We start from the raw sequence: 26,320 nt of genomic DNA, 5'->3' as shown, positions 1-26,320 counted from the left end.
TGGGCAGGGACACCTTCCACTAGACCAGGTTGCTCCAAGCCCCATCCAACCTGGCCTTGAGCACTCCCAGGCATGGGGCAGCCACAGCTTCTCTGGGCAGCCTGTTGTGGTGCCTCACCACCCTCACAGCAAAGAACTTCTTCCAGATATCTAATCTAAATCTCCCCTCTCTCAGTTTCAGCCATTCCCCCTTGCCCTGTCGCTACTTGCTCTTGTAAAAAGTCTCTCTCCAGCTTTCTTTCAGGCCCCCTAAAGGTACTGGAAGGTTGCTGTAAGGTCTCCCCAGAGCCTTCTCTTCTCCAGGCTGAACACCTGCAGATCATTTCAGGACCAAGGGAATTTGAGATTGCACATGATGGGAAGTCATGGCCTGGAAATCGGTTGTCAGACATCAAGGTGACCAATGCCCACATAACCCAAATCAAGCTGCTTTTCTGACCAGCAAATATGTCTGTGCCACTGGTCTGCCAAGCTGGCTTCTCCCACTGCCACCCATGAGCTAAGAACTATGAGGAACATGGTGGAAACAGTTGACTCCACAGATCCCAGCCCTCAAATTAGGCTCACCAAGAAGGAGGATACAGAGACGCTTAAACGGTTTCCTGTCAGACCAGGTTAAGTCTGGAAAAGGAACTGCCTCTTGGGTGGGCATGACCTACGCAAATGTTGAGCTGCTGCTTGCAAGCATCTCACGAGCTTGAGGCTTGATGCAAGCTTGAGAGCTGAGCTTGGGAGTCGATGCCTGGAGACAGGGTTTGCTCTGCCCCACAGTCTCTTTGCGTGCCAATGGACTCACAGCGGGATGAGGTTTCTCAGGGCATACATATCTCTGAAATGTGAGTCTTGGCAAGGCAACCTGTCTGACCTGCTGAGGGCATTTAACCCCCCACCTCTCTCCCCTGCTCTTGCCCTCCTTTTACTTCTGCCTAATTTCAGTTTTATTAGGACTTCTGTCACTGCTGGAGTGGTGGCTTTAGCCAGTACTGAAGCAGCAGTGCCCATGTGCCCTGTAATCAGCTCTTGTATGGCACAAGTGTAAAAACCCCACATCAAGGATTTTAAGGTTTAAATGCTGTTATTGTCACATTCAGTGTTATTTCAGCCAGGAAGGTTTCTGGGGAGAAGAACTTCCCTCTTGGCAAGCCACACTTCACAGTACATTCATTTTCCCTGAAGTTTCGCCCACCATATTGTGGGCTTCACCAATGGTTTCAGATCCAAAGTTCCTCCTGTGGTTTCAAAGCCTCAGCCTGAAGCTGAAAATACGGAGCTCAGCTGTTTATATACAAAATCAAATATGTAGCCACTCTGATGAAACAAGACCCAACCTGAATTTCCACCAAGCATTAGCATAGCTTACATTCGTTGCTTTTGGCTGGGAGCATTGAAAAGCCCCCCAACACAAAGGAACACAAGGGCTTTGAAAAAACCTGTGTTTTAAATATCACAGATGACAACTGCAATGATTCAAAAAATTAAATCAATTTATCATTAGCCATTAATTACCAAATAACTGTATTTTCTCCTTATGCTTCATGTAGCTTAGACTTTCACATAATTAGGATGAAAAATTGAGACAGAGTGGGTCTTGCATTTAAATGACATGAAGTCGGTGTTCACTCCTCAGAAAACTATGGAAGAGATTTTCGGGAGGACGAGAAGCTTAGGACAGTTACAGCAGGGAAAGGAAAAGCACGCAAGTAGGCAAGCTTTGATCTCTATTAAACAGAGAGAAACTTGTCACAGGACAGTTTTAAGTTGTAGGCAACTGCAGTGTTCTGTTTTGTCAACTGTTTTTGCACAAAGCTCCAAACATTGTAAAAATCTGTTTTCCTTCACACCTAGCATCGCTACGAGCTATATTGTAACCGCATTCACAGTGTGTGTTAGAGCCTGCCTCGGGGTTCCTTCACAGCAGGTTTCAGCTGGAATGATTCTTTTTTTTTCATTTATTTTTTGTAATAATCATTCAGATGGAACAATCATTATAAAAAATTATCACAAGCCATCTTGGACAGAAAAACCCTGCTACAATAAACGTGCTGAATATCTTGCAGTAAGCACATCAAAAATGGTGATGGAGGCTGGATAACTGCTTAGAGCCACACTTTGGGATATGCCAGTGACCAGTACTGATTGGCATTGGGCAGCAGAAGAGCATCAAATCCCAGCTGAGGTGAGGAACTTGGTCATAGTCGTCTTGCAAGTAGATGCTGTAAACTGCCTTCCCCTTTTGGGGGCAGTCTGCATCCTTTGACAAGGACTCCGGGACCAAAGCTTCCTGCCCATGGGCTAGCATGCAGCAGCTGTGGTGCTGGACACACAGACCCCTGCATACCCCGCTCAGCCACTGGCCATGCCCCAGGCTACCCAGTCCCTCTTGGAAGGAAGCAGGTCCAGGGTGGGTGTTTTGGAGGGGAACTGGGCAGGGAAATGTGTGACACCTTGGTGAGCAGCAACAGGTTGTGCAGCTTCTGGCAAGGCTGCAGCCACTCCATCGCTTGGTGCAGGGTGCTGGCAGCTGAATACCTTTTGTGATAACTCAATTAGCTGGGAAGCAAGCACAACAGCATTAGGATAAGCAAAAAAGCCTTTAAATTATGAATTTCAATTCCATTATGCTGCTTATCGCTAACCTCTCAAAGGAGTTTGTCATTTGCCATTGTCTCTGGGTGGAACATAGTGCCCTTCTTTTCCTCACTCTGACCCAGCACGTCTGAACTGAGCATGACCATGTCCTTCTGCAGTTTTCACCTGCTTACCTTTCCCATTGGCACAGCAGGGTGACTACCTTGAACTTCTTAATACTCCTCCTTTTTCTGAGTCAGGAAATGCTAAAAGGAACTCCAGTGCCTCGGAACAATCTTAATGTCAAACAAATCACCGTGTGTTTGTGTGCTAACAGCTGAGCAGTTTCTCTGTGCTTGGCCATGCAGCAGACTGCAGAGATGGGGCCATGTGCAGGATTTAGGGGATTTGCTTCAAAATTACCATTACCTTTTAGGTGGTCTGCTCTGAAGAGGAGCTTTGGTGGTGGATAAATGGAGGAAAGAAGGGAGGGAGCAAGTAGCGATGTTGCTCAACAAGCTGAGGATGCTGGCGTGACATCTGAAAGAGGTTTCACACTCCTTTTCCCTGTAAAGATATTTAGGCACATCAAGACACTTCAGGACACGCAGACCTAGGTTTCTTTCTTTATAATAGACTGAATTTTCCCCTGGTGTCCTGCTGGCAGCACTTCACAGCCTTACAAGGGGGCCTGCGTGGCAAGGAGCCATGGTGTCCATGCCACGGCAGCTGCTGGGTGATCTGCAAAGTGTCTGACTGAGCTGTGAGCAAGAGCACTAGTTGTGACTCATTTGGCTGTTTACTAGAAACCTCTGTATGTGTGTTTCAAGCCACTTCCTAATTTCTAGATTGCTGCCGCGTCCAGTGTTGTCAGGCTTCAGAAAACTTGAGCCCTTGCTGAAAAACATATGTCTGGTGTGTCAGGTTGTCTCTTGGCTGCAAGGCAGGACTGTGTGCAGGGGGAGGAGGGTTGTCTCCTTGCCTTGCAGCTTTTGGGACTGGGTGGGAACCTCTGCCTCCATGCCTTGCACATCCTGGGTGGGAGGCAGGGTTGGAAACTGCAGGGAAGGTTCTGGGACCCAGCTTGGGCTAAAAAGAAAGGCAACCAGGGCCAGAATGGGATATGGGAAATGTGCAGTGGTGTCTGTGAAGCCAGAACATACGCCTGAGCATATATGAAGAGACAGCAGCTGGATACCAGAGTGGGAAAAGGGAGCAAATTGAATACATGGATTTTATGCCAGGAGGGAAGGGTTTGGTGATCTTCAATTCCATGTTTCAGCATCTTTGATAAAAACATGGTCCTCAGGAAGCGATGCAGCCCTCTCTTGTGCAACATGTCCCACAACAGCATTTTCCTGAGCAAGGAGAGGAGCTTGGTTAGTCACCCTCTGGTTCTGGAGAAGTTGAAAATGGACTGTCTTTGCTCTCGTGATCCCTTTCTGTCCTCTCATTAAGCTTTACCAGGGAGCTGATACCAGTCCAAAGCGCTGTGTGTAGGGCATAGGCTCTCTTTCATCACAGCGGTGGTGTCTGCATGGCACTCATTCTTGGTTTCTCTCAGGCAGATGTAAATACCTCTGCAGACAGATTTTAGCAAATGTATTGCTTAATGAAGTAGTGTAGGTTATTATTCAGAGGTTAGGGGTGGGCTGCAGTAATGGATGAACTTTGTGCCTGCATTTGACAGCTGATTGAGTGAAGTATTAATTACCTTGTGCCTGAAGCCCAAATATGTCCCTTTTAAGCACAGCAGGATGCCCTGTTGTGCCCACAGGGCAACCTCATGGCCATGTCTGTACTCTGCTTTGGATGTTTCTATCAAAATAAAGATATGGATGCCAACAGGAATGGCTTTCCCCCCATTTTGTGCTAGAGAAATCTGAGTATTACAGGATCCCTTGATCCTGGCTTCCCTGGTGTTCCCGTACTGGGTGTGTGTTGTGTTTCTGCTGATGCAGTGTCTCCTGAGTTGTCTCCTGGTGTAGATATTGCTGCATGTTTCACAGGAAAGTGGATAAATGATATCAAGTCATTGAGCTTATAAGTAGCACACTGGCAAGCCGCCACTAAAATATAAATACATTAAATGTACTGAAGGAAATGTTCACTCTGTTGTTTAGCGTTGGACATGCCCCAGTTAGGTAAATTTAATCTTCTTGAGGGTTGTTGCATTACAGCTGAATGAGATAGGCAGTTATCTTATTACTGATCTTTCTCTCATTCAGGGTTTGTGTTCTGGCATTTGTGGTGTGAAGTGCGCTTGCCCAAGAGCAGTCCTAGGAGTATTTTCCAAGGGAGGTGAAGGAGTGCAGGGGAACTGTTAGCACTTTGCAAGGTCTGACTCTTTATCTTGGAAATGTTCATGCTTCTTGTCAGTCGCGGTGCTACGGGTCCCACCTCCTTTTGGATAGAAATGTACAAAATGGTTGCTTCACCCGTTTGTCAGGAAGTGTCTGAAACTCAGCCTCGTGACATTTTCTTCTCATGTATTTCTGCCAGTTTCTTCCAAAATCCCTGGCTGTGCCTCTGTTCCTGTTGAGGTCAAGGGCAAGGCTCCCACCGACTCCAGGGTGAGCGAGGAGTTAAGTGTCAGACCCAAAGCCAATTGATTGCATTAAAGACGAAACTCTTCATTGTTTTCCACGAGTGCTGGGTCAGGCTCTCCATATGTGATCCCACAGCATTAACTCTCGTGACAAATCCCACTGAAACCCAGGGAGCTACTCCCATGTGTAAGCAGTACCACATCCAGTGTGCGGTGTTAACAAAGACCCTGCAGCAATTTAGCTTTTTCTCTTGGTCACATGGTAAAGGTAAAGGATAAGGCAGGAAAAGGGAAGCAGAAGGAATAAATGAACAGAGAGATTTTGATCTGGTTGTAAGGAACGATGATGTTCTGTATGGAATGCAAGTAGTGAAAAAAAAAAGACATTGGATGTGTTTTCAGATAGGAAAATGTTATTTTATTGAACGGAAAGATATATATGTTTCACCTATCACATCTGAACTAATCAGTGCAGGCTTTTAGAAGAAGTCTGTAATTACTCTGAGCACGTCATTAGTTAGATGTAAAATGAATGATATTACTCCATTTTATTACCTCTAGTGATATAGCCATTTGTATCATAAATTCATTGACCTCATCTTAAATGATCAATCCTGTATGACAGACTTGATTCATTAATTCTTAAGTGACATTTTTTCTCCTCCAGTAATTTCCTCCTCATTGTAGGAACTGTTTGTCTGCTTTTTAGTATGGTCTTATAAGGTGTCATATTACCTGCTTACAACATGCACATTTTATACTCATATCTTAAATAAGTAACAGACTGATTGGATGGATGGATGGATGGATAGATAGATAGATAGATAGATAGATATTAATGAAATGGTGCATGTCATAGGTAGACATTTCTCACTGACATTAACTTCAACACTCGAGGTGTTACATAAAATCAATGAGATAATTATTAGATACTTGGTTCATCCAGGATGTTCAGAGGAACAGAACTGCTGCCTTTAATTTCTGTGGCTTTAATTAATTTTATCTAGTGATAAAATGTACAGAACAGTCTGTGATCAATATGAGAAGCAAGCAGACTTCAGAGTTTCTTGTACCTCAGTGAATTATTGAAAACAGGAGAAATCAGTAGAGAATTTCTAAGCAGGATTTCTAAATATTTTACTGAGGAAGAGAAAATATTTGTTTAGCTAGGGGTGACAAAGGAGCCCACTTGAGAAAAACAAATCAATACAGCAATAAAACACTAAAGTATTCCAGTGAATTTTTCAAATGATAACTAATAAAACTAAATTATTAGAAAAGATGCCAGAAGTTTTTCAGGGGCTGTATTTTTCTTCCAGTCTGTTAAATTAAAGTCACTGAGGGGGCTCTTCCTAGAAAGATAAGGAGGTTGGGTTTACTCTCTCATATTTCTCTGTTGCTTCTGTGGCAGCAGACTTACAAGTTGGTTTGATTCCTTTGTCCCAAAGGAAGGACAGGTCTTAGCTGCACCATCCCAGGACGAAATCAGGGAAGCAGCTGCATCTGAAGTCCTGCCCCATCTCATACAGCAGCTGCCTCTGGGGCCTGTCTCCTCCTCATCTTTTCTTTGCAAGCAGACACTGTTTTTGTGGGTGATCATAGAATTGACTAGGCTGGAAAAGACCTTTAAGACGGGTGGGCTTCGTCCTGCCCCAGCCTGCCCCAGGAGATGGCTGGGAGCTCCTGCTACCTCCTTGTGCATCTTTTGGGGTACATGTGGAGACCCCCTGGCTCTTTGCACAGCCCTCGGGGCAAGAGCATATCCTGCAAGTGGTAGAAGGAGCATGGTGGTGTACTTTCTGATTCCATACATGCAAAATAGATAGCATTTTATGGCTACTGCAGTGAGCTCTTGATCAAAAACTACTTTAAGGTAAATTCAGCAGCTTTACTGATTTAAATAGTACCATACTAACTTGTGATGTAGACACACAAATTCCCCTTTTGTCTGCTTGAAAAAGAGTGTAAGCCAAAAAATTTCAGGAGGTCAAGATGTTTCCATCTGTGCTGACTTGCCAGGTGGTTGGCAAAACCCATACCTGTGCCAAATACCCGGGATGGTTCAGTGCCCACTGCTGCGTGTTTGCACTATCTGCAGTGAGGGTTTACCCAGCTCCAGTGCCGTCTGTGATGGCTGCTGAGCAGGGCTACTGCAGGGAGCAAAGGGAGAGCCGATGCCTGGTAAAAGCTGGGAGCCCTTGGAAGCAGGAGTGCCCCTGCTTTGTCTTGCTTGATGCATTCACACTTCCCATCTGCCCCATGCCCAGGGAGGGTGCATGAGCTGTGGCAAAGGAAGCATTTATCTTGACCCTTCCGTGCATCTGACATCCTTTTTGTCCATTTTTTTTAGGGCAGTATATCGCCAATGTGTGTTCAGCGCAGGGCTGGACTTGTTTGTAATGCACTGAGAAATTTTCTTCTTTGCATGGGGAATCGTGCTGGAAATACACCTGTCCTAATGCCACATGCACTGAGCAGCACTGGCACCCCCTCTGCTTTATCTCACGTGGCACCATGTCTCTGTGCCCAAGCTAAAAATCCAGGCCCTGCATACCCAAACTTCTGGGGTGACTTAATAGCTGCTACTTCTCAAGTGATGACTTAGCTTGATTTAAATCTACCCTTGTGGTAGAGAGAGGCAGCGTGTGTGTGAGTGCATGAATGAGGAGGGAAGGTAGGAGAGGGAACCCATCTGGATAACCAAAATGTTGCAGAGTTAAAATAAGTGGGCTAATAGCCATAGCATATAGTGTGTGTATGTGTGTGTGTGTATATATATATATATATATTAAAGATATATTACTGAAAACTCAGAAATGTCACCACTGTTTATATTAAAGGAAAGCTGAGAGTTAAATGAGATGGGTAATCAGATGCCTGACATATGTTGTTTTGAATTGTTTATATGGCCAATAGTTATTAAAATTAATTATCCTTTTAATGCAGTCTTTTCACAATCATATTCTTTTTCTTTTCCTACAGAAGATAGAGTAATTTCAAAACAAGCCTATAGGGGCTATTTGGAAAACGCAGAATAAACAATACCAGGATGTATCCTGACGTGGTCATAGGCTCAACATGCTAATAGAAAGCACCAAAAATCTCTGTCAGTAGAGTATTTTGAGAACTAATGTAAATGACAAAAATGGGGGTTTTGTGTGTGTAAAATTCTGTCAAAGAAGTAACGCACTGAAAAGTCTGACATCTGTTTATCTGTTTATAGCTATGGCAAGATTACTCATATTAATTCTTGTTTAAAATGCCATATGAAGGAAAGGCATTTGTGCAAACAAGAGTCATATTTGAATTGTAGATCATGTCTTCACCATCTGTGAGAGCTGTTGGTGTTGCAAAATTAATGTGTTAATGAAATCACAATAATTTCTCTGAAGTAATGGATTCGGAAGCCTAAGATGACTATTTTTTGAACTTTGGTGTCTAGTGGTTTACAACTGGGAAAACCTTTCACAGCTTAATTAGCTCTGCAGCCCTACTTTAAAAAAAATTGGCTAAGCCTTCACCACACCAATAGTAACACACACACAAAAAAGGATTAAATGGAAAGCAGAGAAACAAAACACAAATGAGCCTGCGATGCAAACTTTTTGCCATAGTATTTGAAAAAATTGCTAAATAGGCCCTTGCTTGCCAAGAAGTTGTACTCAAAGTGACTCGTACACAAGAGTGGGCAAACAGCTGAGAACATAATTCCAGCTCAGAAAATAATTCCAGCTTGCCGAAACATCACAAATCAGGACTATTCGAACCTTACACAAATGTCCTGACTATTTCCAAGTTTCTCCTTGGAATGAAGGGCAAAGGATGAATGATGCTTTTTGCTTCATGGTGCTGTTTGAAAACACCACACCTTTTCCAACTTATTATTTGATACCCTTACTAGAATACTAAATGTTACAGTGTGCTGCAGTTTAGCAGAAATGGTTTGCATGCATTTCCAGAAACCTTCTGAGTCCTTTTCTAGTTGTCATACTCCTTGTGCAATATGGCATCTCAGATGGTAGAGGTGTGCTTAGATTACCACTGAGAAGTAATCACAGCCATACTCATACGGATTTTGTATACTTATATATGCGTGCTATAACAGTTTATGCCAACTGAGGATTCTTATCTGTGGTATGGGTTTAAGGTATATAATGTACTGTATAAGGTATAATTGAGATCGTGGAAGCCAGAAAAGGGAGTGGCATTCAATTCACCAATATTTTGGAGCAAAAAAAAAAAGCATAGTTTTCACAAATGTAACTTTTTTCCCCCCCCCCCTAGAAAAATAATGTGGGTATTTACAAAGCAACTGAAAATTTACTTTTAAAATAACACTATGAAGAGAAGATTGCTTTTCTTACCTGATTTGATTTTATTACTGTGTTGTAGGTATGTGACTGGTGTAAGCACATAAGACACACAAAAGAGTATCTGGATTTTGGGGACGGGGAAAGAAGGCTTCAGTTCTGCAGTGCAAAATGTCTCAATCAGTACAAAATGGACATTTTCTACAAAGAGACACAGGCCAATCTTCCAGCTGGACTGTGCAGTACATTACATCCTCCAGTCGAAAATAAAGCAGAAGGCACTGGGGTGCAGCTGCTGACTCCAGATTCTTGGAATATACCGCTAGCAGATGCTCGGAGAAAAGCCCCATCCCCAGCGTCTGCAGCTGGCCAAATTCAAGGTCCTGGACCATCAGCGTCTACCACTGCCTCTCCGTCTGACACTGCCAACTGCTCTGTCACTAAAATCCCCACGCCAGTTCCCAAACCTATTCCCATCAGCGAGAATCCAAATATTCCACCAGTTTCTGTCCAGCCACCTGCTAGCATTGTGCCTCCAATTGGTGTCCCACCTCGCAGTCCTCCCATGGTAATGACAAATCGTGGGCCAGTTCCTCTGCCCATATTCATGGAGCAGCAAATTATGCAGCAAATCCGTCCACCATTTATTCGCGGGCCGCCTCACCATGCCTCAAATCCTAACAGCCCTCTGTCAAATCCAATGATTCCTGGAATTGGTCCGCCACCAGGTGGCCCCAGAAATATGGGTCCGACCTCTAGCCCCATGCACAGGCCGATGCTTTCCCCTCATATCCATCCCCCCACAACACCTACCATGCCTGGGAACCCTCCCGGCTTACTGCCGCCTCCTCCTCCCGGAGCTCCTTTGCCCAGTCTTCCCTTTCCCCCTGTCAGCATGATGCCAAATGGTCCTATGCCTATGCCCCAGATGATGAACTTTGGATTGCCATCCCTTGCCCCGCTGGTGCCACCCCCGACTCTACTAGTGCCATATCCTGTCATTGTCCCTTTGCCCGTCCCTATCCCCATTCCCATTCCCATCCCTCACATCAACGACTCCAAACCCCCCAATGGCTTCTCCAGCAATGGCGAAAGCTTCATTCCGAGTACCTCCAACGAAACATCTGGGGGAAAGCCAAACAATAGCTCTTCATCCCCCCGAGAGTCGAAGCAAGGATCATCTAAATCCTCTGACTCGTCACCGAGCTGCTCAGGCCAGTCCCTAAATCAAGCTCAAGTGCTTCAGGAGCATAATAAAAATGAAGTTGTTGACTTGACTGTCAGACCTAGTAGTCCAGTGAACAGTAAATTTGGTTTCCCCAGTGTGCTACAGGGTCCACAGGACGGTGTGATAGACCTAACAGTAGGCCACCGGTCTAGGCTGCACAATGTTATCCACAGGGCTTTACACGCCCAAGTGAAAGTTGAACGTGAACCTAACAGTGTTGTAAATCTGGCTTTTGGTAGCTCAGACAAAAGGAACTGCAGTGACTGCAGGGACAACTGCAGCCCAGTTGACTCAAAAACGTTACCGTGCAGTGACGGAGCTCACTGCTGTCCCGTCTCCTTGGCCTCCGGCACGCTGGGACTGGAAGCTGGTGCAGCGGTGTGCAACGTCATTGTGAATGGCACGAAGAGCACGGAGGGTTCCAAGAACCCGGAGCCGCCCCAGGAGCTGAAAAAGCCCCAGCCCCCGGAGGAGCTGTCTGTGAGCGAGCTGGAGTCCGTTAAGGAGAACAACTGCGCATCAAACTGCCACCTCGAGGGAGATGCTGGCAAGAAGGCTGGGGAAGAGCCCCTTGCTGGGGGAGACAAACAGGACCCGAACCTTAACAATCCAGCAGACGAGGACCATGCGTATGCTTTGCGGATGCTGCCCAAGACAGGTTGCGTGATCCAGCCTGTGCCAAAACCAGCAGAAAAGACTGCTATTGCTCCGTGCATTATCTCAACACCAATACTCAGCACAGGGCCAGAGGATCTGGAGCCACCATTGAAAAGGAGGTGTCTCCGAATTCGAAATCAGAATAAGTAAAGGTTTGTGTAATCACTACTGCCTTCTGTGTGAATAGAATGAGTATGAGGTCAAACTTATGTGGATGTGGCCTTTGCAAAACAAAAGTTACTGATTCCAATTTATCAGCATTTTCAGAAAACTATCAGTATTTATGTTTTAAGATTGTTCTTCATGTTGTATTGCATCTGTACTTGTCAGTACTCCATTCATCAGCAGCCTCATTACACTTTCACTCACAGAACATTTCATGATAGTGCTGGCTGTGAAGTTATTGTGTTGTGTATGTTGAAGTCAGTGGTTTTCTGCCTAGGATATGGTTTAGGTCTGGGCCGTTAATCTGCTTACTTATTCCAGCTGAGTTAGGCAGCAACTCAGGGCTTCATGCTGATGATTGAAATTGCCCTACAGCACAGCATAGAGCAGGATGACCCAGCTGCTTCCTGCTAGCTCAGATCCAATTGATTTACCAGATGGTCATTGCTAGTCATCCTAGTCTAGTTTGTCTCCAGACCGCACCCTGGCTTTCAGCTGGGCTGTTTTGGGGGGATTGAACCCCCTCTCCCTGAGCTTTCCTTCTTCAGATACCAGCATGTAGGGACTGCCTGCTGTCTGGAACCTCCCCGAGACCTATAGCATGGGGCTTGGGTCTCTTACTTGTGTTATCTGCTTTTGCTGGAAGTCACCCACCTTAGAAAAGCAGCTGAGGTTTCCCCCATCCCTGCAGTTGGTATATGCGTGCGGTTCCTGGCAGGGCTGTAAAGGAAGGCAGAGACAGGGGTAAGTCCCCCAAGGACAATGCCCTAGAGACACACACCCCCCTCCTTCATTCCCTATTCCCAGCCTACTGAATCCCTCTGATAAAACAGCACCTTTGTAGAAGTGTTAGTTTAATATACGTCTGTTGCTTCAAACCTGTGAGCAAGAAAGAAATGTAATTGCATTTGTTTAGATTCACAAGCATGGAGAGCATCTTTGAGGAAAAGGGAAAATGGTGGGTGTTGCAAGAAATCTGTTCAGCAGTAAAATACTGACGGCTTGCCGGATGTGGCTTGGTGACGTGCCAGATTTCATTACAATCCATGGAATATTCTGTAGCCTCCAGTAAATCCCTGTCCCTGGTAGCACAAATAGTGACTGCAGTGGTGCTTGGCACCTACAGATAGCAGCGCATGCTGTGAAATCTGTGCCATTGCAATATCTCCCTGCTCTGTCAGTGCAGGCTATTTGCACCATCAAAAATACCTCAGTATAGTCAGAACTCCCTTTTTATTTGTTAATGCCACATTCCCTGTGCTGGCTGCAGTGCCGGAAATGTTACTTCCCTTGATCACAAACAGTATTTATTTACTTTCTTTGATGGAACAGAACCATTATTCTTTGCTCTTGGCATGTGCTGACACATTTAAAAGATACATTTGTAAGAGGAGAGGACATCTATAACTTTCTTGGGCTATTAAACAACATATATAATAACTCAGAGGTCAAATGAATATTCAAAATCTTTACACAATCCCAAGTCCTGCTACTAGGGATCCCCCTAACCACCCCTGGGGTATGGATGGACTATACACCCTCTCAGCAGTGAGATCTTTATTGCAAACCCCAGTGTGCCGCTTCTTGAGCTTGAAAGATTGTCTCTTCATAAATGTATGCATGCTTTTACCTAGGGGTAATGATTTGATCTGGAGAGAAGGCCACTATTTGACTGCATCCCTTTTATTAAATTTTAGGAGAGCCATGGTTAACCCCGCCTCTCCCACCTGTCCAAACACCCCATAGCTGTGGTTTGCTTCAAGCCAGTGCTAAGAAAGAGGCTTGCACATTTGCATACTGACACGGTACTTAAAGAGAGGTTCATTCTTAGCATCTTTTTATGCTTGCCTGGACCATCCAGGCTGCAATAATGCCACTTCTCTGAGGTCCTAGTCCCAAGAGGACTTTAGCATCATTCAGAGCCAAAGCCTTAAAACATCAGAGGGAGTTCTGGCTTCATTGAATTGTGTATTTTTGCCTGTTGACATGATTGTATATGACATCATTTCACGGGTAGTATTTGACAGAAAAAGTGAGCACACTGAAAAAGCTGCATTGAAAAGACAAGAATCACTCACTGTCCTCAGCTTTTTGTATTCTCTAAACATCAATAACTGCCACTGTCGTTATCCTCAGGAATAACCATTTTCCTGTTCACCAAGAGTTGTATGTATTCCTTTGTCCCAGCGTAAGGATTGTCTTACAGAAAAGTTTTCAGGTTGTCAGGCAAGATTAATCTGACTCAATATAGACATCTGGAATGAAGACACAGCTGAGCTAATTGTCTAAACTCTCTTTAAAATCAACCTACAGAAGCAGGCACTTCAAAGAGACAGCTGAGCTCATCCTGAAGTCAACAACTAAGACAGCTCAGACAAATTGTGCCCTAGGAATGCCTGTTTCTCCCTGCTGTGAAGGAAACTTAGTGTGACTGGCACAGACATGGATGTCCCCATAGACACTGTAAGTTAAAAAGCCCAGCCTGGGTGTCTGCCATGCCTCTGGGGTTTGTGCAGTAGCATAGTATGGCACAGTGATGGTTATTAGTCAGTCTGTATTTGTCCCCTCCTTTCTTCAGAGGAAAAGATGTAGCCTCTGTGCAGAAGAGATGTGAGACTAGGATCCTTGTGTGCTTCAAGAGAAAGAGGATACCCAAAATACTCTGCAGAAATAAACAGCATGATAACCATCTCATTCCAATGGGTACCGCAGTGAAATGCGGGCAGGTTTTGAGCCTTTCAAGGCACGCACAAGTGGTTTGTGCAGCTCTGATGATTGATTTGAGGTGAGGACTCTTTGGTTGTATGCAGACCCTCCCCCTTTTGCTAGCAGTCTAGGGGAGCCAGAAAGCTGCTTAGATTTCTGGCCTCCCAGCAGTTTGTCTGTGATGACTGTACAGGGCTCAGAGCCTGCCTGTCTATACAGAGGGGATGAGCACAGGAAGCAAGAGGGAATAAGCAGGGGAGCACAGCATCAGTGCAGCCTTTTGCACCACAGCCCTGACCTCAGCTGTGCCCATGAGTTCCTTGTGTCCAGGCCTGGGGAAGGGCAAAAGTAAATCCCAGCTCCTTTGGCAGTCTGCTTGTGGGGAGGATTCCTCACGGGAGACTCCCAGCTCCTCAGAAATTATAATAAAATACAAACAAGGTAGGAGCTGAACTAATAATTGTGCTGACTTGGGCCCTTGGAGGTTTGTATTGATTGCACTGGCCACGCTAACCCGGGAGACAGAAAAGTCCAGAGAATTGTCTTTTTCTCTCTTGCTCCCCACCTACCCTAATTGGAAAATCTGAACATATTGCCCTAACATGCAACTTTTCCTGGATTTTATTTCCCATAAAATTGCATGAAAAGAAGGTAATTAGCCAAATATTTTTACGCTAGAGTTCTGGATAGACAGATTGAATTTGTGTAATAGCAACATGGGCTCTCTAAAAAGGAATCAATGCAAGCGTGACCTTTTCGGGCAAGTTGCCAAACTCTGGATTATTTAATGTACCAATTACTTGATTATTGGAAGTGCTAATCAGCAACATAATCCTTGATGTTAAAGTTTAGTCTCTCCATCAGGATGTGGACTGTCAAGCTGTTCTAGCTTGATGCAGTTGGAAGAACCAGTAAAAGATGCCCCTGTGCCAAAGTCCTACAATGACAAAGGAATGAAGCTAGGAAGAATATTCTGTTGAGTGTTATTTTTTCAAGTTTGAGCAACGCGAGCTTCTAAAATTAGCAGTGTTAGTGTTGACTGCCTACATGCTTTATGTCCAGGCGGGATCAGTTTTAACCCTCCAGTTCTGGTGTCAAGGTTTCCTAAAGCAAATAAATGAAAACACTAGGGTCTGCTTGGATTTAACATGACAGTTATCGTAAACTAAATTAGGAAACTAAGTGGCACATGCTAAACTCACAACTATCTTCTGTGTGTGTGTTCACTAATCCTACGTTGGGGGCAGAGGGGTAAGAAAAGGAAGGAGTTTCTCTGCTTGTGTCAGCAGAATTTCTCCAGAAGTAATGGAAGTAGTAGGAGTATGGCCACCTACAGAGCCAACCTGTAAGTCCTGGGGTCAGCATCTGCTGAGTTATAGGCCCAAACCTCCAGCTGTCTAGTCCATACATTGTAGTTGTAAAAATGTACAACATGCAGAATGCTCTAGTTCAGAGCAGAAGTAATATATATTCCACTGTGAGTTCCCCTGCCCATAATGGTCCAGCACAAAATTTCCTGCTCTGGTCAGGATTCCTGAAGCAAGGGGCATAGCTATTAACCTCCCTTTCTGCCTTAGGAGTTTTTATTGCTCCCCTGTCACTGTAGCATCTATCTACCAGCATCTTACGCTGCCCTGTTTCCTATGGTCAGGACAAAATTTGACCTTAAAGGTATACTTGAAAACAGATTTTCGATATTAAACATATTCTTATGCTAGTCATCTTCGCTGACACAGTACTATGGGCCAGAGACTTAGCTAATTTTAACTGGACATAGTTCCACTGGTGCTAAACTAATTTAAATCAGCAGAGTAATTGGACTCATACACTTAACACCTACTCTTCTGGTTCAGAAGTTTTCCTTCACCTGGCTCCTCAGGAGCCTACAGAAATTTTCCATTTATGCAAAAAGGGAGAGGAGAGGCTGCTAACACCACAAAGCCTTAAACACATTTGCTTGGAATGGAAGCTTTGCCCTTGAGAACTGCCTGGCTCTAGCAGCGTGATCTTACATTTCAAAATTGCCTGTGTAGCTTCTCAGATACATTAAATCAGAAAAGGGATTTCCCAGGGAAAAAAAAAAGGGCTCTCAAAATGGTGAAGTATAAAATGACATACTTCCAGGGCAGATTCAGCTCCCACATCTTGCTGCCGGGGTGTGGGAGTGCTAACTTCCTTCTCAGTGGCAGTAAATAGCAGGCTTGTGGTACACTGCCATAGATCGCTGCATGCTCTTTGAAGCAAAGGAACAAGTGCTGATTTCTGGTGGGTTCCTTCTGCTTTTCTGTAAAACCTTCTAGGGCATATGTTTCAAATATGATATCCGATTCTTGAACCCGATTTAGAAAACAATTTCACCTGGTCTGATTTACAGAGGTAGTGAGCATCTAGGGCTATTGGCAAACAAAACACATGGCCAGAACGTCAGCCGGTAAAAAATGGCATAACTCAATTGACTGAAATCTGAAGACTTTGCAGCTCCTGGAGACTGTAGCCTACCTGTCAACTCCCAGGGTCTGGGTCCGCTGACTTCAGAGATCTTTTTTGGTGCTTACTTGCCCTTACTAGTTGTAATTGTCTTGTGAAACAAAAATTATTTGAACTGAAATAAGCATGTAATCCATGCCATTCCCTAAGCTGGTACCACCCACATTCATATTGAAATGAGTTACTCATAATTCTTTGCCAGGCTTTAAAGACTGACCAGACACTTTCATACATATAAGGCTGAATGCTCCTCTTAAAGTTGGTGCAAATCAGATTGGGCTGCACTCAAAAGTGTAAAGTGTGAAACAGGCATAGGGGAGAGTAGCTCTCCATCTCTCTGTTCTTGTGCTGTCGAGCTACCAAAGGAAAGTTTATGGGGAAAAAAAAGCACAACTCATGATTAAATACAGAGTCCCTAACAACAAAGACCATAGTAAACCAGAGCAGTAAACCAGACAAGGATTTAGAAACCCTTGTAAAAACATCATCTGAGACAACGGTTGCCATTACATTCAGAGGCTGAGATGCTGGGCAGTATGTGTCTGATTGCTGCTGAAATCTGATAAGGAGCTAAGCACCTAATAACCTTTGTGAAGCTTGACCCTGAAACAATCATAGCCAACTTCAGTGCAGAACGGTGAGATCTGAACACCTGTTAGGAGTTTATAAACTATTTCTCAGTATTAGGAGCAATACTTGAAAGTGGCTGAGAAAGAAGCAAAACACTTTCGGGGACTGTGGTTGTGAAAAAGATGGACATAATCAAGCAGTGAACAATAGATTTTAAGATAAAATTAAGTTCTTTCTAAAAAAGCAGGGGGAGATTCAAGCAAAGCTGTTTGAGCAAGAAATCATGAGGAAATCAGACTGTGACCAGCAAGCCTTTCTGAAGCACTTTTTGTTTCCAGGTTACCTGCTGAGTCTCTCCTGTCTATTTTCAGGTCTATTTTTACAGAGCAAAACAGGCAATTTAAGCACATTCCTGGGTGCCTCTATCAGTTGAGTTCCCATGGCTGAGACCTACTAATCACTACCTTATTTACACTATTTTGATAACGAGCTGCATTTCACTCCCAGGACCAGAGGTTGTGTTTGGAAGCATGTGTGATCATCCTGTGAGAACTGTGAGTCGAAGTAACCTCTGACACTCTGCAGAACCCTCGACTATTCAACATTTTCTTCTACCATGAGAAAATTACAGCTAATTAAATATCTAGGTTTGATCCTGTGCAGTACTGTGCACACTCAGCGTTCAGTGCCTCTAATGCAAGTTGAAAGCTCTCAGCACATTACAGATGAGGTCCTGCTTCTGACTCATCTGCATGGCTTTACTTCCCCAGACACGATTTTGGTATTTGAAGAGATTGGTATTCCTGTACAACATGTGTCTCAATTTGTAATGGAATCCTCCCTGCAGCTGGCTCGCTTTTCCAAGTGTTCCTGAAACATTACTGTCTTAAATTCAAGCCAACCTACAATAACAAATTATCGAGAGGCAAAGAGGCTGAACTGTGTTTGTTGAGAGGACGCTCCCATTCTCTGCTGCACTCTGTCTTCCCAGTTTCAGACTTTCAGGCTGTGTAATGTAATCATCTTCTATGGAAGCATGCATTTCCCCCCAAAAAAAATATCCCTTATAGGGGTTTTAGGAATTGGGTAGTGCAGAGAGAAATAACTATCAAGTTCCAACCTCTCTGGAAAGATCTGCATCCCATCATCAGCCAATTGATATTGAAACCTATGGTTAGAGCAATTTTCATCTATTTATTTGGAGTCCACGTGGTTAAATGTAAAACTTTGTGTTGCCTGCTTATGCTCCAAATATTTATAAGCTTTCATGAACCACTTGTGCTGCCACTTCTGAGTTGCTTATTCAAAAGGAGGGGAAAAAGAACCCTTTCCCACAGGAATTCAACCGAGAGATGCTTGAGTGTGAGTAGAAAAGGAAAGATATGTGATGAAGTCACTGAAAGCTTAAATTCTGACCCTAAATTTCAAATAGCAATTAAAATGCCAATTCAGTTTTATTTGAAAGAGTTTACCAATTATTGCTGAAAAAGTTATCTTGGTGGTAAAAATATTGTTTCTTTTTTCTTGAAGTGAGAGGGAAGGTGGGAAATAGAGAAAATCTGTAACAATGGCATCCAGCAGTGCTGGGGATAAATGATATGTTCTAAGCTTCCTGGCACTGAGGGCTATGCCAGGTCTCACCTGCTTGCTCCTTATGTGTTCTGGTTGGGGTTTTTCTGCTCCTTCCCCCCCCAGTATAACCTACCTCACAGTTTGGCCACCTGAGCATGCTCCCTTGCCTTTGGATGAGTCTGCATCTGCTCTTCCTTAGGCTGAAATGAACCAGGATGGGGACTGGGAAAACAAGGGAGAGAACCACTGTCGGGCCAGTAGCAGGCATACAGACCTGCATGCTTATGGATGGAGGGGTTGTTTGTGGGAAAATGTTGATTGCATCCTAATACGGGATGCTGAAACTTTTCACTAAAAGAGTCAGTGCCACTTCTGGGTGGGGGGTGGAGGGGGGGGAAATTATTATAATAATTATTGTTCTTATTGCTGTTACGAGTTTGTGGCCCACAGTGGTATTTCAGATTAAAAGCCAGGACCAGGTGAGGAGGAGGACTCTCACAGGGAGGTACAGGCTGCTGCTCTGCGAGATACCCATCCTCACCATTCACTCTTCTCCACAATGCTACCCACAGTTATTCTGCCTTGTTCTGGCTATTTAGCTGGTTTTACTGAAGAGATGAGCTTGGATAAGAAAATTGAGAAGCACCTCAGAATAGCCAAGAAGCCTAATGGTTTGGGCCCACAGGAGGCTGCTGAAATTCAAGTTGAAGCTTCTGTTTTTATTCAGACAAAATCAGAGGCTTAAAGATGGGTTATCACATCGCAGTGATTGCCTATTTTCAGGAGAGAAGAGTAGAAACTAACTGGATTTGGTTTTCTTTCTGTTTTAGTTTTTATGTTTTGGGGTTTTTTTTGGCTGGATGGTTGGGTTTGGGGCTTTTTGTTTGTTTGCTTGTTTGTTTGTATTGTTTTGCAAAGTTTCAGCTTTATCCTGGTGCAGAATGGGAGAACTGGATGAAAATTTGGCTGGATTTTTTGAAAGGAAGGATCATATCTTCTTCCACATCTGCACATGAAGCATCAGTGGGAAAAGCAGACTATTTACAGGTGTGCCAAAAAGCTGGTGCTGCACCAACTGTAAGGCAATGGACTGTCTTGTTGTTGTGGAGGTATACCTGGTTATCCCACTGTAAAGCAGGATCTGGCCCAGGCAAGCACTGAGGTCTGCCACAGGGGACATGACCAGGTGCTACAGCTGAGCGTAGGAGTCCAGAACTGTGATGGCATTTTTCTCTTTGCATGATTTGCATACATACCTCAAAATGCCCCAAAATGTAAACCAGAGACCCCCTATCAGTGAAAGCCTGGAGAAAGATGGTGCCATGGGGCTAGGTAGGAGGGCCTGATTGATAGGGGTTTTGTCTTTATTTCAGACTGAAAGTGAAGGGGAGTTTCAACTCAATGAGCAATAGTTCTGTAAAAGGTTAAACCACAAGAAACTTAATTGAAATGGTGAAACATTATATGAAGAGAATAGTTAGATTCTGTGAAGATGGCTACTTTGAAAAGTAGAAACTGGTAGTGGGGAAGGAAGGATGACAACAACAGAGAAGCCTGACAGCAGCACCGATGCTAAAATCTGGTGAACTGAGCCCAAATCTTCATCTTAGCCTACCAAGACTGATCTCCTCTGCCTTCCTCTGAAGTTAGTGGATAGAGAGGCTCTTCCTGGACATGTTTCAGAGCACTCAGTGCAGTGTCTGCTCTGGAGCACCCCTGGGTGTGAGGAAGAGAACGAGTTCCCCCGGGTTAAAGTCATGAGACCCTACCTCTCCTCTGCCTGTGCCACAAGAAGGGATAAGTGCAATTCAGTGGGGAGCTGCTTCCACAAAAAGCTTGACAGTGACGGGAACATGAAGAAATGGAAATGTGAAAAGCTGCAGCTGTTTGTTTCCTGGTGGCAGCTGTTTGGCCCAGGAGAATCCAAACCTGAAGGAGAGAGGAGGTGCTGCATCCCCTCAGTATGTGCAGAACAAGTTGCATGGTGAAGTTGTGTTGCTGTTTTGTGGTACAGGGAAGGATTTACAGCAGCCGAGGCCATTCTCCCCAGGTATGTGGCAGCTCTCTGCTGAATTTAGGAAATGCTGTTTCCACTGGCTATGGAGAATTGGCATGCTTACCCAGGCCAAGACTGTACTCCTGTTTTGAGGGATAGCACTGTCTTTATGGAAATGTATAACAGAGGAACTATACTCCTTTTCCCTTTGCCTTATGCTCTCTCCCTGTCATGGAGCCTGGGGATGGAACAAAGCAGTCAAGAGCAGAGTCTGCTGTTAGATAGCTGGGGTTTGAATGATTGTCATCCTTTTTGAAAGAGGTAGAGAGGGCTTCATTTCTGTCTCATTTCTCTTCAGTGAAGAGAACTGGCTGCCTGGTAAATCCAGGAGTGCAGAACCCACATCTTGGTGACTTACAGTGGTGATTCCTTTGCTGCGTCTTTCTAATAAGTAATTTTCCCTTGGGCCATGCAGGAGCATGAAGAAGGGCCTGGAACTCTATCCCTACCATTTGCTTACTGCGTAACAAGGTCATGATGACATGCAGCCCTGTTCCTAACTTCACTAGCTAGTTTTAGGTGTCAGTTTAACATATATTGAATGAGCACAGTGAGAGACAGTACTAAGTGTACCAGCAAGGGGCCAAACACGGTTGTAAAGCGGTGAAATTTCCAAGTGGTGGCTTTTCCAAGAATAGATGCAGGGAAGCAGCAAACAGCACACAGCAGACCTTCTGCCTTCCAGTTCATGTTTCTCCGTTAAGGTCCTTCCCTGACTACAAGGCAACTGGATATGATTGCAAGCATGGCCTGTGGTGCATCTCTGCAGCAATTCAGGCACGAAGTTAGGTGTGATTAAGCTGTCCCTACCACTTCTTCTGCCTAGGCTTAAAAGGAGGGCAAATCCCAAGCCTCTTCCCCAGTGCGTTCCTTAAAGTCCCGGTGTTTGCTCAGATTACAGCTCACATTTCAGTAGGCAGGAGAGCCTGAGTTGCGTATCTGACCCAAAGCTGAGAAGGATCTATAGTTTACAAGACCAGAGCAGACTGAAAACACCACTTTCAAAATCAAGGGTTTGTGCTTAAGGACCCTGCTTGTTCTCCCATTTGTGCTGAAGGCCTCTTGCAATGTGGCATCCTCATCATCAAGTATTCAAAGGGGAAGGTTTAATGAAGAAGCTTGAACTGCTTGAAGAGTTGCTAAAATAAATAAATAAATTACAGAACCATTACAAGTAACAGATGATTCCGGAGTGTTTCCAGGGCTGAGCTTGCTCCCATGCTGACTTTAGCTGCACTCTTGTGGTTTATTTTCAGAGCAGTTTCCCTGAGAAAATAATTGCAGTGCCTTTACTCTAGAGCCATGCACGTCCCAGATGAACTAGGCCTCTTTTAGCACATCAGCATTCATTGTCTGGGTGAATTAAGTGCTGTGCTAAATGACGGAAACTCTGCCATGCCAGCCCACATCAACAGTTGCCTCAGCCTTCCCCACCCAGTCTCTCATCTTTTTCTGAACAATAAGATATGTATCTGGAGACAGAAATGATCAATGGAGCACAGAATGAGGGGAAGCAACCATGGAAAAAACTGTGTGTGTCTGTGTGCATGGATGTGCCCAAAGCAATGTTAAAGACATGGCCCCTCTGAGGAGGTAGGACATGTCTGGGGAGGGCACTGGGTAGAAACAGCTATTCCTGGCAGCTATCGGTGCCTGCAGGAGTGTGTTGCCACTGTGGCAACACTTGGCTTATGGGGCAGAGCTGGGAGCAGCCATACAAGCATCAGTGCTTGGATATGGGGGGGCAGGAGGAGGAAATGCTCTCAGAGCTGAGCTACCCATCTCCTCAAGTGTGGAGGCATGCAGTGAGGAGCAGTTCTAGCGATTGCCAGGGCCAAGCTTCCCACCACACCAGTCCCACGGCTGTGCAGGATGAAGGGCTGTAGGCCTGTAGCGGTACCTGGAAAGAGCTGGCTAGCTGCAGAAAGGGAGGAAGGAACTTGCTGGGGAGGCATTGCCCTAGCTGCCAATCTGTCCTGCTAGGCAAGCGCTTAAATCCTCATGTGTCAGGGCATAAACCAAAGAGGAAGCTCTGCGTTGGTGCAGCCTGTGTCATTGCTGCCCATTGCTGAGGTTATGACTAACAGCCACAGAGGGCATCAGTGCAGCTCTCACCTACTGTTCAGGGGAACACTGTGTCATCATCGAGCCTGCACAGATGAGCCTCAAAGTTACCTGCTTGAGCTGGGTCATCATCCAGTTCAGTTATTCTCCTTTCCCTGCCCTGCATGGACAGTAGGGCAGAAATGAACATACCTACTTGTTCTCTTTCTGTCATCTTTTCCATGCTGCCTCCTGGGGTTGGAACTGCAGCCTACCTCTGACTGCGAGGTGATCTTCCACCCCAGGATGAGTCCAGCTCTGCTTAGCTTTGGAAAGCAGGCGACACCCAGTGTGCTTACCTCAGTGCAACTCACGTAAGCTCAACTCCATGGCTTTATGCTCATGAAAATTCTTCTATGGCTGATGCATTTTTTGTGTCTGATCAGCAACATTTGATGTGTGTTGAGGACAAGTTTACCTGGGGTGAAGAGCATATGTCACTCTCCTAAAAACTAATTTGTTTTTGGGAGGAGATATAAATAGCTGACTCGATTGTGCTGGTCATGCATGCTAGTGTTGGCACGAGGTGTATAACATCTATCTGTGAAGTGGTGATGGCCAGTGTGTTCTCATTTCTTTACAGAACTTTGCATGCTATGCCTGATATGGGCTTTTATTTTGTCACTTGATTGCTACAAAGATGCATTCATCGAACACAATTACTGCCATACGAGCCAATCACCATGGAAGGTCCTTCTCTCCAATCTGCATACTCTGTTACACTGAATCTATCTGCAGTAAAGGATAATAGACAGGACTTACAAAGCCAGCTGACTGCTCCAGGCAGAGAGCTAGTGAACTTTACACCCTCTCTCCCAAATCACCTATCAGCTGGTGCTATGCCATGCCATTTGCTACTGATTAGTGAGGGCTGGAAAGCTGTTTCCGTTAATGTATAGAAAGAGAGGAGGAGGCAAAATTCCTAAAGCACAGAATGAAGTTTCATAGAGACATTACAGGTTTTATTTTCTCTGCTGGCCTTTTTAGTTACTCTCAGAGCAAGATTTCAAGCCAAGAAGTGACAGAAAGCAGTTGTATACTTAATGCGGAGTACTTAGTAGGTGAATACCTCCCAGTTCTCAGTTCTTGTCCACAGCTCTCTGTACACACAAAGCTGCTCAGTCCTGGCAAGCATATTGCCTGAAAGCCCAAATGCTGCTCCTTAACCTAGATACAGTGGTCCCCATGCTCTGGGAGTTTATGCTGGTCAACCTATTCAATGTGCCTTCCAGTCTCTGCTTTGAGAAGGATGGAGGTTTGGCATGGGGATACAAGCACACTGATGAGGGAGATCGCAGAGGAGCCACTGTGAAGGGAAGATCATGGACCAGACTGAGAAAGAAAATGTGACCCAGAACAAAAATTAAGACCATAAGTACTTCAAAGTGTCAGTCAAAATCTGTAAGGGACAGCAGATCCCATCCAAGGAGGCAGAGTCCAAAGCATGCTGTGTTAGAAAGAGAACAGTCCCTGCTAGGCAGTCTACATGGCCAACTGACAAGGGAAGCAAGCGCATGAGGCCATGGTGTATCACCCAGTAGGCCCTCGATAAACTAAGGCTTCAGGAGCTTATAACCAGTGAGGTGTTGTTAGCTGCATTAGACTGGTAAGAAGGTGATCTGGGTTTTCAAAAATGTGAGTCCAAAGTTTTTTGTGACCGTGGCATTTTTCATGACCACTGACAAAAGCTCACCTTATTTTAGGGGAGCTATCATGCAGCTTCCTGAAGGCCTCACATCAATAAAGCTGTGTTTGCTGCTAGTATTGTTCACCCGGTCAACGCACGTGTGGGCTTCAGAAGGGAGCTGTCTGAATATGTCCTGCAGAATGCATCCGTTTTGTGTCCTAATAAAGGAGAAAAGAAAGAAAACAAAAGCAGTCAGAACATCCGTTTGGATAACAGGAGAAAATGGACCTGGAGATGAGGACCGGGATAGAAGAAGAGAACAGCTGGAAAGTTAAATTCTTTGCCTAATTCTGTGATCTGGTCTAACAGGATCTGGAGGGGTTTGTTCTCATGTCACATATTGTCCATGGAAATGTCCATGTTCAAGGTATCAGGTCTTGGTAGCAGTTCACCTAAGTGAAAGTAATGCCTAGTTCTTCCTTGGGTCCTAAAATGCCTTTATTTGAATTCTGTTTGTCATGCTGGCCAGTGTCAGTCCCATGCTCTGATGGTTGTGATCCCCTGCCACACCAGTCCATGCAGTGAGATGTATCTGGGGAGCCCTGGCATTCCCTGTCCTGTCCCCATGCCAGGTGCTGGGGATCTTGGTCCAAATGCTTCTCCTTCTCTGACTTTTCTTTCCCACCTATGTGATGTAGGGAGCAGTACATCCCATCTCTGTAAAGCACACTGAGATCAAGGGTGAAGGGTACTGTATAATTGCAAAGTATCGTTATTCACCCTGGTAGGATGCTCTGGTAGGATGAAAGGCGCTCTATGAAACCTAGAGAATGGACTATTATTATATCGGTTTCCAACTTTTTATCACAGGAATTCCTCCATCTCCCTCTCCAGCAGCCTTGGAGGCTGTGTGTACCAACTGCCTTGTGGTATGAGGGGCAGCCGAGGCCGAAGCAGTGGGCTGGTGTCTCAGTGTGAGGCTGTGTGCAATGTGAGCTCAGGCGGTGCCCAGCCCGCCTGCAGTGAGTCTCCCACCACTCGCCCTGACCACCTCTGCTTGTCTGCTTTGCAGGAGCGCTCACCGACAGGGTACCTTGCATGGAGAAAGGGAGCAGAGCAAACCACGTCACTCCACCGAATGACACCAGCTGGTCCGCTCACCACCCCCTCTGGCTAAAAGTCCAGCAATGAAAGCAGCTTCCTGTCACGAAGCCCCTCCGAGGAAGCCTCGGTCCCACGGGTGCCTTTGACCCAGAAGACAGCACATCATGGATCCACACAGTGTGCTCAGCATTCCTGCGACCACCCCTCTTCTCCTCCAAGGAACGCTTTTTGCCTCTTGGTTTCTTGCTGGGGGGGATTTTCACCCTGGTTTCAAAAACCACACGGACCAACATAGGTACTTTTCCCTCTCTGACTTCAAAGTTCAGATATTTGAGACTGGACAATGATACAGATGATTTTTTTTTCTTTTTTTTTTTTTCCCTTTTTTTTTTTTCCTTTGAAAAACTGCTGTGGTTTTGCTGCTACACTAAGAATCGTGATTTGCATTGTATGGTTTTGGACCTATTCAAGTTTTGATGGGGGAAAGGGGTAATACTGGAGTAGTAACGCTTCAGAGTCATCTCTGTCCTACCCATGATGCACTTTTAAATGAAGAGTTAGAATATTTTATTGGCTAATATACTTTCCTTGTTATTTTTTACAAAGGCCACCTTTATCC

The 26,320-nt window shown here is 45.0% G+C and overlaps 1 protein-coding gene across 1 annotated transcript in view; it reads left to right on the top strand.

Moving 5' to 3' along the window:
* The window catches only part of SOBP (sine oculis binding protein homolog), a gene marked incomplete at both ends in the record, with an annotated part of 102,113 nt that extends 90,652 nt beyond the window's left edge, over window positions 1-11,461 (top strand). The window contains one exon of the mRNA XM_080615284.1: window positions 9,509-11,461. Coding sequence (XP_080471410.1) covers window positions 9,509-11,461 — 1,953 coding nt within the window. The remainder of the gene's footprint in view (window positions 1-9,508) is intronic.
* Between the last annotated feature and the right edge of the window lie 14,859 nt (window positions 11,462-26,320).

Source organism: Psittacula echo (genome assembly GCF_963264785.1).
Source record: "Psittacula echo genome assembly, chromosome: 4".
NCBI classification, from domain to species: domain Eukaryota; kingdom Metazoa; phylum Chordata; class Aves; order Psittaciformes; family Psittacidae; genus Psittacula; species Psittacula echo.
Note: the sequence above shows the minus strand (reverse complement) of the source record. Positions and strands in the feature narration are given on the sequence as shown.